Source organism: Nothoprocta perdicaria, unplaced genomic scaffold, assembly GCF_003342845.1.
Source record: "Nothoprocta perdicaria isolate Ctin4 unplaced genomic scaffold, notPer1 scaffold_152, whole genome shotgun sequence".
Taxonomy (NCBI): Eukaryota; Metazoa; Chordata; class Aves; order Tinamiformes; family Tinamidae; genus Nothoprocta; species Nothoprocta perdicaria.
In genome coordinates, this window is record NW_020454672.1 from 1403854 (window position 1) to 1417616 (window position 13763).

The window sequence follows — 13763 nt, forward strand, 5'->3', positions numbered from 1 at the left end:
ATTGATCACTTTGGATTTGACGAAAATCTTACATTCCAGCAGCGATACCTAATAGCAGATCAACACTGGAAAAAAGATAATGGACCAATGCTATTTTACACAGGCAACGAAGGAGACATCACATGGTTCTGCAACAACACAGTATGTATAACATGAATTCTTCTTGAATAACAATCCTTACTTTTCAGCAGTGATTTACTGAAAAAAGTATGGAAGAGCAAGGAGGCAATATAAGGATACAATTTAAAGTGAAAGTTGTCTTTTCAGAAAGAGAAATCAGCTTAAAAAAAAAAAAAGAACAGGAAAAATTTTAAGGAAATTTTTAATTTTTGTGTCCATATTCGAAGTCCATAGAAATGAAAGACCATTTATTTAATTTTATTTTTTTTATTTATCTATTTTTTTTCCTGTGAGCGCAGCCTGTGCCATAGCAGTTCTGGCAGGATTGTCTGAGTGCACCCTCACAAAACTGCTGCTTACTGTTTTGCTGCATTTTTATTTTCACATGTACCTTTTTATATCCCCTGGTGGATATCTGCCCTGYGAATTTTCTTACTTCAAGGATACCATAAAGGCAAGTTACACTCTTCTTTCTAGCTGTATTTTGGTAGTGATATCTTCCATWTGAAAGAATGTGTGTTCAGGTAAACTAAATTGAAAGTAGACCTTTTGAACTAGCTAGCTTTTAACTTGTTGAAATGTCCTTTTTTCCCCTCTTACCAGGGTTTTATGTGGGATGTGGCTGAAGAACTTGGTGCCATGTTAGTATTTGCTGAACATAGATATTACGGAGAATCTTTGCCCTTTGGAAATGAGTCTTTCAGTGTAAGTGTCTTATTTCCTTTACTCTTTAGATGTGGTCTATATTAAAATACATCTGCCTATTTTAATTTTTGGTAGTGCGTTGACCGCTTGCCTGAATGAGACCAGTAAGACTCAGATGTGCTAGACTTGCCTAAACATTTTGTATCTCTTTGTATCTCTTTTTTGTAACTCTTAATTCTAGGATGTGGGGTTAAAAAAAAAAAATAGTCTGACATTTTGTAGAACATTTTTGTAGGCATTTTTCAAGAAACACCTGCAAGAAACACTGCAGTTGCTATGAGGCACAGATTGAGAACTCCCTAGCTCCTGCAAGGAGAAGGGTTGCCTTTGGAAGCCTTCCCATGCCACTTACAACCTGCTTGCTTTGCTTCAGGACTCCAAGCATCTGAATTACCTGACCTCCGAGCAAGCACTGGCAGATTTTGCAGTGCTAATAGAGCACTTAAAGGGGAGCATCGTAGGAGCCCAGTTTAGTCCCGTCATCGCAGTTGGAGGCTCCTACGGAGGGATGTTGGCAGCGTGGCTTCGGATGAAGTACCCTCATGTGGTCGTTGGGTGAGTGTCCCTATGGAGCACGGAGGTGTTGTCATCCCAGGCGTTTGTAGCTTGAGTCCTATGAATATTATGGCACAATTCAAGCGGGCTGGGATTTTTCACTTTTGGAAAGAGGAATTAATATGCTTTGAATTTGGGAAGAGGCACTTCCTTCTTACAAGGACAACTGTAGGTCAGCAAGACACTGTAGGTCAGGAAGTACTAGCACACTAGGTGTGTGTCTGAAAACGTGGAAAACAGTGAAAACCAGTGAAAACGCTGAATTTGTAAGTATCTTTAGTTTCCTTGATTTCAGCCTCTTCATTATCCCTTACTCCACTGGTGTCAGACTGTATTTGGTATCATTGCAAAATGTTCTCGTGACACTAGGCTTCTGACTGTGGTGTTGAATTCTTAATTTAATAATGGTCTTCCTGGTGACTTGAAGCAGGACTTGAATCTCTTTAATGCCTCAGTTACCCCCCCTGGGAAACAAGAATAATCCCTCTTGTCTGCTAGGGAATAAGTTTTTGTGTGCAGGGAATCTCGCTTTAGCTGATTGTGTTCAAGGCCCAGCATGAAAGTTTTGGATGCTAGATGAAAATGAGATATGAAGTAAACAAACTGAATTTCTACTTCATGTATCCCCTGTGCCTCTGTGTTGGCATCTGAGGCTAGTAAAGGTCAGTAGCCTTTGCTTGATGACCTGGGGAAGCGCTTTGCAATGTTTTGGTTACTTCAGCTAGGGGTGAATAAGCAGAATTACAGATTCTCCGTAGATAGTGGCTGTGCAGAGGGTGTTGCCCAAGGGAGGGAAGCCCCTTTGCAGAGGCTCAGGCGTCACTAGACCATCTCTGTGCATTTTGCAGAGCTCTGGCAGCCTCTGCCCCAATCTGGCAGTTTGGTGATTTGGTTCCTTGCGGCACTTACTTCAGCATAGTGACTAATGATTTCAAAAAGAGTGGGAAGGGCTGCTCCGAAAGCATCCGGAATTCCTGGAATGCCATTAACAGTCTCTCTTCAACAGGTAGGTCCTCTCAATGCTTTTCTTTTTCCAAGAATATCTGTATTCAGGCTTATATTTCTTAAAATCAGTGAGCTTGTGTCATAACTTGTCTGTGTATATAACATATATATATATATAATGTGTTTTTTAAACAGAAATGCAGGTGGCCTATATGTGATTGACACAGATACATCATGTATTAATTCTGCCTTTTTCTTTTTTTTTTTTTTTTTTTTTTGTTAAAAAGATGCAGGTTTGCAGTGGCTCTCCAGTGCATTTCACTTGTGCAGCCCATTAAAAAATCTTCAGGATGCTGCTATATTGAAGAGCTGGCTGGCTGAGACATGGGTGAACTTGGCTATGGTGGATTATCCCTACGAAGCTGACTTCCTACAGCCTCTGCCAGCCTGGCCTATACAGGTAACTTAGCACCTTTATCTTCAAGAGCCGTTTTCAGCTTTTCACACCTGCAAACCTTTATTTTGAAGTTYTGTTTATCTTTAGCGCTCCCTCCGGTATTTCTGTTTTCTTGGAGCTTGTTTGTTCTTGTTCGTCCCTAACTGAATTTCCCTTCATGTCTTTGGGTTGCCACCTATGGCAGGCGAGATAAATAAAGTATCACTTATATTTTTGCTGCTAAGTAGTAGTTGCTAGAAATAAAATGGAGCTATTGTAGGCTTCTGCTTTTCTGGACAAAGCTAATGTATGAAGTCCAAGTGAGACAAACTTTGCAGGTACTTTCTTTGCAATGGGATTGCTAATAGGGCGGAAGTGTGTTAGAGTAGCTGAATATATATCTCTTAACCTGTTCTCTAACATAGGCTGTTGTGTTCTCACAAGTTTTGCTCTCTGCTTCACCACCCTATCTGAGGTTTGGATAGAGGGCTCCCTGCAGCCCCCTGTGCTGTTACATGTCTGCAGAGTGTATCTGCACCAGGCAGTCAGCTCTCCACACCGGTACTTGCTGCGTTTGGAACAGGGGGCTGAGCTACCCAAACCATAAAATCCACTTGGGGTGGTGAGACACATTGGCCTTGTCTGTTGGGAAGCAGGAAGGGATCAGATTTTGAGCTTCCGCAAGAGAAATGAGGGAAAAGATTAAATAGGGGAGGCCTGGAGGATAAGTTAATTCCCTCAAAGAAGTGTAATTCACTGCTACTTTAATTTCCTGTAATCACTCATTAATAACCAGTAGGAATCCTCTCAGTTGACCATGTGTGCACATAATCTTGCACTTGAACAGCTCCAGAGGTGCAGTGCATCTGTTGCTCTATGCAGGAATAATTTTGGATTGTGCAGCTGGGCTAGGAGCTCAAATCCACGGCCTTTCCCTTCATTGTCCTTGTGTTATCCCACACCCATAACAACAGCTATAAGAAGGCAGACCTGCCAGGAAGCAGATATTCTCTTTTATATTTTCTGAGATGAAAAATCCTTCTGGTATGGTGGTTTCTGGGTTTTCTGGGTTCTTTTTTGTTTGTTAGTTTGTTTTATGCCAGCTCCAGTGTGTTCTTGTCCCCAGTTAAAATTCTGAGTTTATCTTTACACAAGGGCTCTCTTAATTCATCAGCAACAAAATAGCTTTTCATTATACCGCCTTATGTTTTCCAAACATGAAAAGGCAAGAATCTTGTATTGCTACTATATAATAGTAGCAACCTAAATAATAGAAGTATAATGCATAGGGTAATTTCAGAAAAAGGCAATATCTTGAAGCACAAAAGATTAATTTTAAAAAACAGAAAAAGATATTCTACCAGTTATAGTGTTTCAATATGTATCTTTTGCAGACTGAGATTCTCATCTTCCCTTTTCATAACAGGTAGTCTGCAAATTCTTGACGAATCCCAGTCTTCCAGACAAGCAGTTGCTGCAGAATGTTTTCCAGGCTGTAAATGTCTACTACAACTACTCAGGAGAAGCCTCATGCTTTGACATGTCTCAGACTGCCACCAAGAATCTGGGCCAGATGGGCTGGTACTACCAGGTAGGCATCCTGTCCTCTCTAAATGCAGCTCCGTGAGGTTTTTGGAGTCTGGAGCTCGTGGAATCCATCATTTAACTGTTAACATTTTGGGCTAGATGTGAAGTGGTTTGGGTTGTTTGGAATGCAGTAGAGTTGCTACTTTATGCTTATTTATATATAACCTTAGTTACAATCTAAGTCTTTAAAATCAGACTGGATTTAGAACTGAAAATGAACACAGGAACAGGCTGCCCAGGGAGGTTGTGGAGTCTCCTCTGGAGATCTTCCAAACCCACCTGGCTGTGACTGGGTGCCCTGTGCTCTGGGTGTCCCTACTGGAGCGGAGGGGTTGGCCTAAATGATCTCTAGAGCTTCCTTCCAACCTCAGCCATTCTGTGGTTCTGTGRATGAAGTTATGACCGATTTTCATAGCCAATTGCATGGGCAGTTCTTGTTGTTAGACGTTCTCCAAACAGCCACAAGCTCTGCACGTTTCTGTGCTTCATTTAGAACTTGAACCTTCAAGCTTGTTTATAAGAGTAACAAAGAGTTCTATGCCATGCTCTAATTGTAGGAAATAGGGATAGCTATTAGATTTTGATATTAACTAATGTATGCCAATTGATACTAATTTCTCTCAAATAAAGCTATTTATGCTCTATCTCCCTGAGGCACCTTCTTTCCTATCAAGCAGACAACAGAAATGTGTGAGTCTATAGTAAAAGTCTCAGCCAAGAGACTTGGATGCAAGTCAAGGGTTTGAGCAACCAAGTTGTTCAAGTTGGGTGTCTGGGCTGGGACAGGCTGCTCCTGGCTCTGTTCCCTTCCCCTCCACATGGATAAAAAAGGAATATGGCAGCTGGGCTCATAAAACCACTCCTCCAATCTGCAGCTTGTTTCCTGCCTGCTTCTGAGGGGACCTGGCAAAAAAGGCAAGTGAGAGTGGACCCTGTAGTTACCCTGGTAGATATGGGTCGTGTGAGGTCTTCAGGCTGTTTTCTTTTTCTTGCCTTTTTTTTTTCTTTTTTTTTCTCTTGCTGCTACTACTAAGACCAGGGATTGATTTGTGGCTGATAAATAAAGATTTTGCTTTATCTGAGTTCTGATAGCATGATAATTCCTGATGGATTGAATTCCGTGTGCGCTTTTTTTCATTTAAACATTGCACTGGCAGTCACTGGACAGTCTCCTAGGAGTGTGAGTGCATCTTGTGGCCTTGCTCTTTCTTTCAGGCTTGCACTGAGATGGTGATGCCCATGTGCACAGATGGTGTCAACGACATGTTTGAGCCCCAGAAGTGGGACTTCGATGCACTTTCGAACGAGTGTTTCAAGCTGTGGGGAGTGAGGCCTCGGCCCTCGTGGATCCTTTCCATGTATGGAGGGAAAAATATCAGCTCACACAGTAACATCATCTTCAGGTGAGCCCTGCTCCAGCTTTTCCACCAGTCAGTGCAGGGAGGCTGCTCTGAGTAGCAAAGTATCCCCCTCCAGCCTTCCAGCTGAATAAATGATGGTGGCCTTTCTTTGTTTCCCTGCAGAGTAAAATGAACAATCTGCAGTGACCAAAGAAGCAAATTGTCCTGTCATTGCTTGTGTGTCTCTAAAAGAAAAAAATTAGCTTGGGATTTTGCCAGATGCAATTTTCTTCCCCTGTGCATTCCTGCTTATCTTGTGGCCAAAGTCCAGGTTTCTCATGCTGGTAAATCTGTTTAGCTTTTATGAAGCCAAAACGCTGTCTCTTCCACTTGAAAGGAAAGTCTAAACAAGCTTTAGTTACAACACAAGATCTTGGTGACTGAAATTGTTGCTCGGGGTGATAGTCTTGCAGAGGGCTGACGTGGTGCTTCTCTTTCTCTTTGAAAGAGGGAAGTAGCATGAGGGACTTTCCTAATTTTAATAATTGGGTTAAGTTTCGAGAGGATTGTTTAAGACACAAATAGAAAGAGACATTTCCTTTCTAGCAGGGCATATCAGTAACTTAGCAGAAGCTGGTCTAAAACACCTTCTTACATGGGCAAAAAGTGAAACAAACATTTCTGTCAGATACAACAACTAGTGCCTGCCTGCTTTGTGCTCAGCCTTTGCTTTTCTTATTTCTAATGAGGTTAAATTCTGTTCTGCTCTCCTTAAAGGGAGGTTCATGTTGCTGTGCTTCGCTGCGAGGTGATAGGAATTTTGAACAGCCAAGTACTGGCTGTTTGTTAGGTTGCTGCGTGGTAGGGAGGCCTTTAATAAACCCATTTTCTGCCCAATTGGAGCCTGTGCCCTCAGAAATCCTGACTCACTCTCCTCACTGCTCACCGTGGGCAGCTCCTAGCTGTAGCCCTCTGCTCTTGCCCAAATTGTGTAGGGCCTTTTCAAAAACAAACTTCCTTAAACAAAAATGAGAATTAGTCTTTTGGACTTGCTAAATAGCTGTGTATTTTAAAAGCAAAAAGTCCTGCCTTGAATTGGGGATTATTCTCTGCATTTCAGCCGTTAACGTTGGTTCGTTTGGCTCCAAAGGCCTATTGCTTTCCTCTCATTTGTCTCTTGCTGTTTCTGCCCCAGCGGGATGTCGGCTCCAAAGGGAGAAATCCCACCGTTTTTAATAGGAAAAATTATTGATCTAACTTAATTTCTGAAAACTGTTGCTTATTGCCAAGGTCCCACAGTTCTGTACACTAGAATCATGCTTTGTAAGCAATAGACAAACAAATCTAAGTGTTAAAGAATTTATGCCAGCTGAAGGAGCCTGAAATGAGAAAAGCTTGAAAGCAACCAAATGAATGAGAAAGAAGTAAGTGCTGCACACACAAAGCTTTGGATCTCAAGCTGAGTTGTTTCTCTTCAAACAGGCACATTGTCAACACTGTACGTTTTATATAAGAGCCTTTTATCCACAAACACCAAAGAGTGCTTTGCAAAAAAAAGAAAACACACACACAAAAAAACCCTGCCTATACCAGGGGATGTGGCCCCCCTGTGGGGTAAAAAGCGCTGTGTAAAAGTGTCAAGCAACTTGCTCMACAGTTTAGTGCAGGAAGGGAGGAATAATTCATCTAAACAGAGCCACTGTCGGGTCGATTTATCCAACCACTCCAGGATTTGGCCAGGATGCTGAAACTCGTGATGCTGCTTCTGCCTGTGCTGAGGGCAGAGCACCCTGTGGATTCCACTCAACTGCAGGTCCCAAGTGTTGACTTGGGAATTCCCAGTGCCCCTTTGGCACCTTGTCAGGGGTATTTTACCAAGTTTTTCTTAGGGTGTGTGTATTACTTAGGCTACATTCAGATTCTCCTTGCCTCTCCTGAGATGAGCACCTTTATWCACAGAAACCCAGAATGGTTGTGGTTGGAAGGGACCTCTAGAGATCATCTAGTCCAACCCCCCTGCTCCAGCAGGGACACCCAGAGCACRGGGCACAGGGTGACAGCCAGGCAGGTTTGGGAAGTCTCCAGAGAAGACTCCACCACCTCCCTGGGCAGCCTGTTCCAGGGCTCTGTCACCCTCACAGAGAATAAGTTCTTCCTCACATGCAGATGGAACAGCCTGTGTTGCAACTTGTATCCATTGCCCCTCATCCTATCAGTTGCCACCACTGAGAACAGTTTGGCCACATTCCCCCTACATTCTATGCTTCATGTACTTATACATGTTAGTCATATCCCCTCTCAGCCTTCTCTTCTCCAAGCTAAACAGGCCCCACTCAGTCTTTCCTAGTAGAAGTGCTCCATTCCCTTAACCATCTTTGTTGCCCTCTGCTGGACCTTCCCTAGGAGCTGCACAAACACTGTTTTATTAAAACACGAGGTTGAGGACATCAGGGGTTTCAGTCCTGTTTTGCCTCAGCAATTTCCACTCCACATACTCGGACTGGAATCCACATGGTCAGAGAAATACTCTGTGGTGGGACCTGCCTGGCCCCAGTGCCCTCCGTGTATTCGGCAGCGGAAGGTTTGCAGCAGCTCGTGGTGCCTCCCCACCAACACACTGGGKAGTCAAAGTCAGCTTAGTGTAAATAGGAGCCTAACTTGAAATTTCAGAATTTAATTGAAGTGGACATTTTATTTCTTTCTTGAAGTGCTTAAAAAGGTTTCCTGTGCCATAGCCTTGATAGATGACCTTAGTTTAAATGCATTTAGATGGGCTTGTATCTCTGGTACCTGGCACCCATTCCAGAAACATTCCAGATTCCAGCCCATGTGGAGTTTGGTGTGCACAGGCCAAAAGGTGGAACTTTTCAATGTGGGCAGATCACAGCTGAGCTCCTTGTACCCTACTTTCAGCTAGGGCACCCAGCTGTCCTTTTGTTTAATGAGGAGGGAGAGGGTAAAACCAGTCTAGAGCATGAAGGCAGTTTGGAAGGGGCTTTGGGGCTGGGCAAAAGAGGGATTTTTTGGCATTACAGAAAGGAATGGAGCAAAAGAGAAGGCAGAACCATGCCTGGTAGAAGAAAACGTGAGAAAAGATTAAAAAATTAATCTAGGCAGTTGTGTGTATGTGTGTGGGCTTATTTAAAAGAAAAAAAAATAGGATACATGCAGTGCTGCTAGGAGTGTGTAAAATCTTGTTCTGAGCAGGATTTAATGGCAGAGGAGGCTCTAAAAACGCATTAGGAAAGGGAATATTCTGCTGTGCCGTAACTAAGATCACACTTGTACTGTCTTAGAAGTATAAGCTGAAAAGGAGCAAAAAAAATTGATCTGCTTGGCTGATATTTTGCATTGGCAATTGTTATTTCTGAAGTCTGGTTCACCTTGCCACTGCTAGAAAGAAGTGGCTGAGCTTCRTGTTTCTATTTGTGCTTTCTTGTTWACCTCAGTTTACACTGGGAAAATTCCATCCTGTGGAATTGGAGGCAGCTGAGCACCTCCAGTGCCTGCTTGGCTGTAGCTTGTAAATAACCCATTCTAGCTGCTACTGAGCTCTGACCCCATGAAGYTGTTGGGTGTTAGGGTTCCCCTGTGCTGAGACCCACCTGACAAGGTGGCCAAAAAGGCCAATGGGATCCTGGCTGCATCAGGAGGATGTTGCCAGCAGGTCAGTGGAGGTGATCCTGCCCCTCTACTCAGCTCTAGGGAGGCCACTACTGGAGTATTGGGTGCTTGGGTGCAGTTCTGGTCTCCCCAGTACAAAAGGGATGTGGAGCTTCTAGAGAGGTTCCAGCAGAGGGCAACAAAGGTGATGAAGGGACTGGAGCATCTCTTGTATGAGGAAAGACTGAGTGAGCTGGACCTGTTTAGCCTGGAGAAGGTTGAGAGGGAATCTGATCAATATGTACAAATACCTGAGGGGAGAATGTAGGGAAGATGGGGCCAAGCTCTTCTCAGTGGTGGCCAGTGATAGGACAAAGGGAAATGGGTATAAGTTGAAACACAGGAAGTTCCATCTGCATGTGGGGAAGAACTTCTTTGCTGTGATGGTGACAGAGCCCTGGAAGAGGCTGCCAAGGGAGGTTGTGGAGTCTCCTTCTCTGGAGATCTTCCAAACCCACCTGGATGCCGCCCTGTGCCCTGTGCTCTGGGTGTTCCTGCTGGAGCAGGGGGATTAGACCAGGTGATCTCTAGAGGTCCCTTCCAACCTTAATGATTCTGGGATTCTGTGCGATTCTGACAAGTCCCACTTCACAGCCTGATGGGTTCCCTGGTGCCATCCCTTGGCAGCGCAGCCAGGGGCTGCTCTCTGCCTGACGCCCTTCACTGTGGCCACTGCCACAAACGTCCAAGTCGTGTCCCTCTTGGCGCTCTCAGCAACTCTCATCTCCCTGTTGCCAAGGGGCTAATGCTCATCCAGATGACCTTCTAAATCAAACGTGGTTTGCTGCTTGGGCAGCTCTCTGGGCATTTTGTTTTGCAGGTACAAAATGTTTCTTAATCTCAGTCATGTTTAGAACCATTGAAAATAGAGAATTACAGAAATTTAAGATTTTTTTATTTTCCATGGACACACAAATTCAAAATAGTAGCTCAAACTGCATATGGTTTTTACTTCTAGTTATTTCTACAAACACTTTTCACTTGTTATCTCTGTGGTTGCTGGTGCTGTCACKGTGGTGTTTTACTAGCTGCATATCCGATGTCCAACAGTCATTTCATTTATCAGATCTTGTTCCTCTAAGCTGACACTAACCTACTGTTCTAACCCTCCTGCTGTCTTTTGTGGACAGGGCTAGTGCTTATTTGGGAATAGGTCTGCATTTGTGCAGTTACATAAGTATTTGGATGTTGGCTGTTTCATGCAGGAAGATGGATGAACGTTAATGGAGTAAGAAAGGAAGATAAGAGGCAGCAGGGATGGCCAGGCTGAGTCTCAAACTAAGGATGAGAGATGCAAAGCTCTTATCCCAATCCAGCTTTTGTTTTTCTCCATGGACCAGGCATTTTATGGTCTAAGGTCGTGAAATCTGTTCACGAGGGAACAAGTTGCTTTAGGCTGGGCTTTAGACTGCTCCAAAAGCAGGCAGGCACCCAACAGAGACAGCACTAGGTAGGGAAAATGCAGGCCCTGAATGCTTGAGCTGACTATTAGTTTACGACAGATTGTAGGAAAGGAAAGCAAGGAGCTTTGGCTTTGGAGTTTGAGTTGGTTTTGGTACAGGGGAACCTTTTCACATGACAGTTGTAGGGGAAACACACTTTTTCCAGAGGCTTGGACACTATCATAAATTGTAGACACTATCCTTGATGGCAGTGCAGCCTTGCTTAAGCTGCTCCTAGTTGCATATCCCTTTCAATCCCATTTGGGAAGAGGATTGGACCCAGGGCATGGGCACAGGAGGGAGGCCCTTTCTGGTCGGGAAGTCGGCAGGTCGTAGCACATCCTGGTGGTGAGTGAGGGTGCGTGGCGGCAGCTGCGGCTTCACTGGCAGTGTGGGGACAGCCTAACGAAGCATCATTTCCCCCGCAGCAACGGYGGCCTGGATCCCTGGTCTGCCGGTGGGGTGACGCAGAACATCAGCGAGTCCCTCATGGCCATCGTGATCCCAGATGGAGCCCATCACCTGGACCTTCGCAGCCGCCACCCTTGYGACCCCAGCTCCGTGCAGCAGGCTCGCGCCTTGGAAACCCGCTCCATGAAGCAGTGGATTGAGCAGGCCTCGGAGCCCCGCTCCGTGAAGCRGTGGGCTGAGAAGGCCTCAAAGCCCCGCTCCATGAAGCGGTGGGTCGAGAAGGCCTCACGCAGACCCTGAGCCTCCCCTTGGCTCCTCTGGGAGCAGGGCCAGGCCTCAGCGTGTGGCCACCTGAACGTCTCCCTGCTGCCTCCTCCTTTGCAATCCTAGCTGCCAATGCTTGTGCCCAGGAGAGAAGACGGGGATGAAGAGCGTTTTCCAGCAACCACCTTGGGCTAATAAAGTGCATGGACTGAGCTGCCTGCCCTGGCTTGATTTCCTATTCTGCTGGTCTCAAACGCTGCACAATAAGGTAGAGATCCTGTTCTGGGCTTGATGCCTTCCTGGCTGCAGTAGATTATGGTCTTGGGTGCTGGGAGAGCGTGTGCATGGGTTAAATGGCAGTGTTGTTAATGCCCATGTTACCCGCTGTCTTCCGTGGGTCTGGATTTCGGACACCCTCAGCTGGAATGAACTGAGATGGCAGAAGTGTGGGAAGAATCATAGAACACAAATCACCTCACCTTTAATGCTGGAAAAACAAGTGTATGCTCTTCCCTCACCTTTCTGGCAGCTCATGAATCCAAGCTGTGGAAGAGGCTTTTCCCTTCCGCCCTGTACTGCATCGGGGCTGGTCCCTGACTCTTTGCTGAGTGTGCAGCGTTTACCCTGCGGCTTTATTTCTCCCATTGCTGTGTGTCCTAACCCCAAAATATGTCACAGTGATTACAGTAGCCAAAAAAAAAAAATCACCCTCAGACTTTATTTTGTGTCTGTGTGTGTGCATGTCCTCTGCACAAACACTTAGCTCTTTCATCAGGAAGCTTCCTCAGCTGTTCTCCTGAAGAGCAAATGTCACACTTGTGCTGGCGAGATCTTATGAAGGGACAAATAATGTGGGCAGAGCCTTGTCTGGAGTCYTCCCTCCCCCCCATTCTTTGTATTGTTGAAATTTTGCATGATCTGTTTGCTGAGAGCTCTTTAATAAAAAGCCTTTTTTTAAAAAAAAAAAATAGTTTGCAGGACAAACTCTTCAAAGTGCAGAGTGCAGCTTTGCTCTTGGATCAGCCTGAAGCCTGGTGCAGAGCTCCACAAGCCAGGTGCACTTGGGCTCTGTAAAGCTTCCAAAACAGACAAGCTGTCCTTATTCATGGGACCAAATATCTCTTCTTAATAAATGGCTGGAGCAGCTTTGGCTTCATTCACCCTGCAGGTGAGCATCCATCCGAAAGGATCCTTTGCAGTTGCAAGGACAATCCCAGTTCAGCACGATGTGGGCAAGGCCTCTTGGGCTTCTTGAGGCTCTTAAAACTTGCGATTCTGTTGAAATGTGTCTCAGCTTTGTTGATCGTTGAGTATTTTCCAAAGACACCAGGTGGCCCCTTCTTGTTTCCACTCTCTTCCCGTTCTGTGGGGAAAAAGAAAACAAACAAAACCAYCCTCCCCCCTGCAAAAGACACCCCCCTCACACACCTGACAGATAGTTTATTTTTTAATAAACTCCTGTTAATCCTAGCCTGCTTCTAGTAATTCCTAGCATACTCATCTTGCTTGATGTTCTAGAAACAGTTGTTTAAACAAGACTTTTAGGTTCAGGTTGAGAGGTTATTACTTCAGAGCACATAAAGAGCAAGACCAGAAAAGAAGCAGAGGGGCAAAAGGAAGAGCTGATTTGAACTGCCTAAACCCCTTGACTGAAAGCTGTTGTCAGTCCCATTTCCAATAGGTCCATTTTGGGGGGGGGTAACATGATATAAATATACTCCAATTTCTTGCTCATGTACTTGAAGATGATGTGTTGATGCTGAATTTCTTACACACTCCCAGATTAATATTTTTTGTTCTAATTAGAGTTAAAATGTAAAGTTCTGAGTGCCTGTTCTTGCCACTGTGATGCTGCATGGGGATGGATGGGGGAGAGAGGCATGCAGGGGATGTTAACAGTGCAATTAACAGCCCTGTATAATCACCTCTGTGTCTCCTCTTCCTCCTCCTTTCCCCCTTACCGGTTAACTTACTCTTTCTCAGGAAGCAACTTGTTTATTGTTTAGAAAACGCTGTTAGCTTCAAGCAAAATAATTAAAGCTTTTTTTTTTCTTTCTCGTTTATTTTTTTCCTCTATCTTATTAGCAGAAAACAAATGTCTTTAAGTAAACMCTGTTATTTTTGGTTTTGAATTTTGATAAATAGTATTTAGAAACAAAGCTGTTCATTTTGTATTTAGGAACAAAATCTGTATACCTGTTTATATATGCTAGTGAGGGACTATCTAGGTTTTTTGGCTACCTCATTTACATGAGCTCTGCCTGCTTGTTTTGTGTAGCTGAGAGCAGAAAGGAG

The 13763-nt window shown here is 44.5% G+C and overlaps 1 protein-coding gene across 1 annotated transcript; it reads left to right on the forward strand.

The window, feature by feature from the left end:
* Window positions 1-13338, forward strand: PRCP (prolylcarboxypeptidase). The gene is made up of 8 exons (XM_026034933.1): window positions 1-141; window positions 724-825; window positions 1199-1380; window positions 2229-2386; window positions 2613-2785; window positions 4188-4352; window positions 5564-5751; window positions 11222-13338. The coding sequence occupies exons 1-8, from the start codon at window positions 88-90 to the stop codon at window positions 11502-11504; spliced, it is 1305 nt and encodes a 434-aa protein (XP_025890718.1). The 5' UTR covers window positions 1-87; the 3' UTR covers window positions 11505-13338.
* Window positions 13339-13763: the final 425 nt, after the last annotated feature.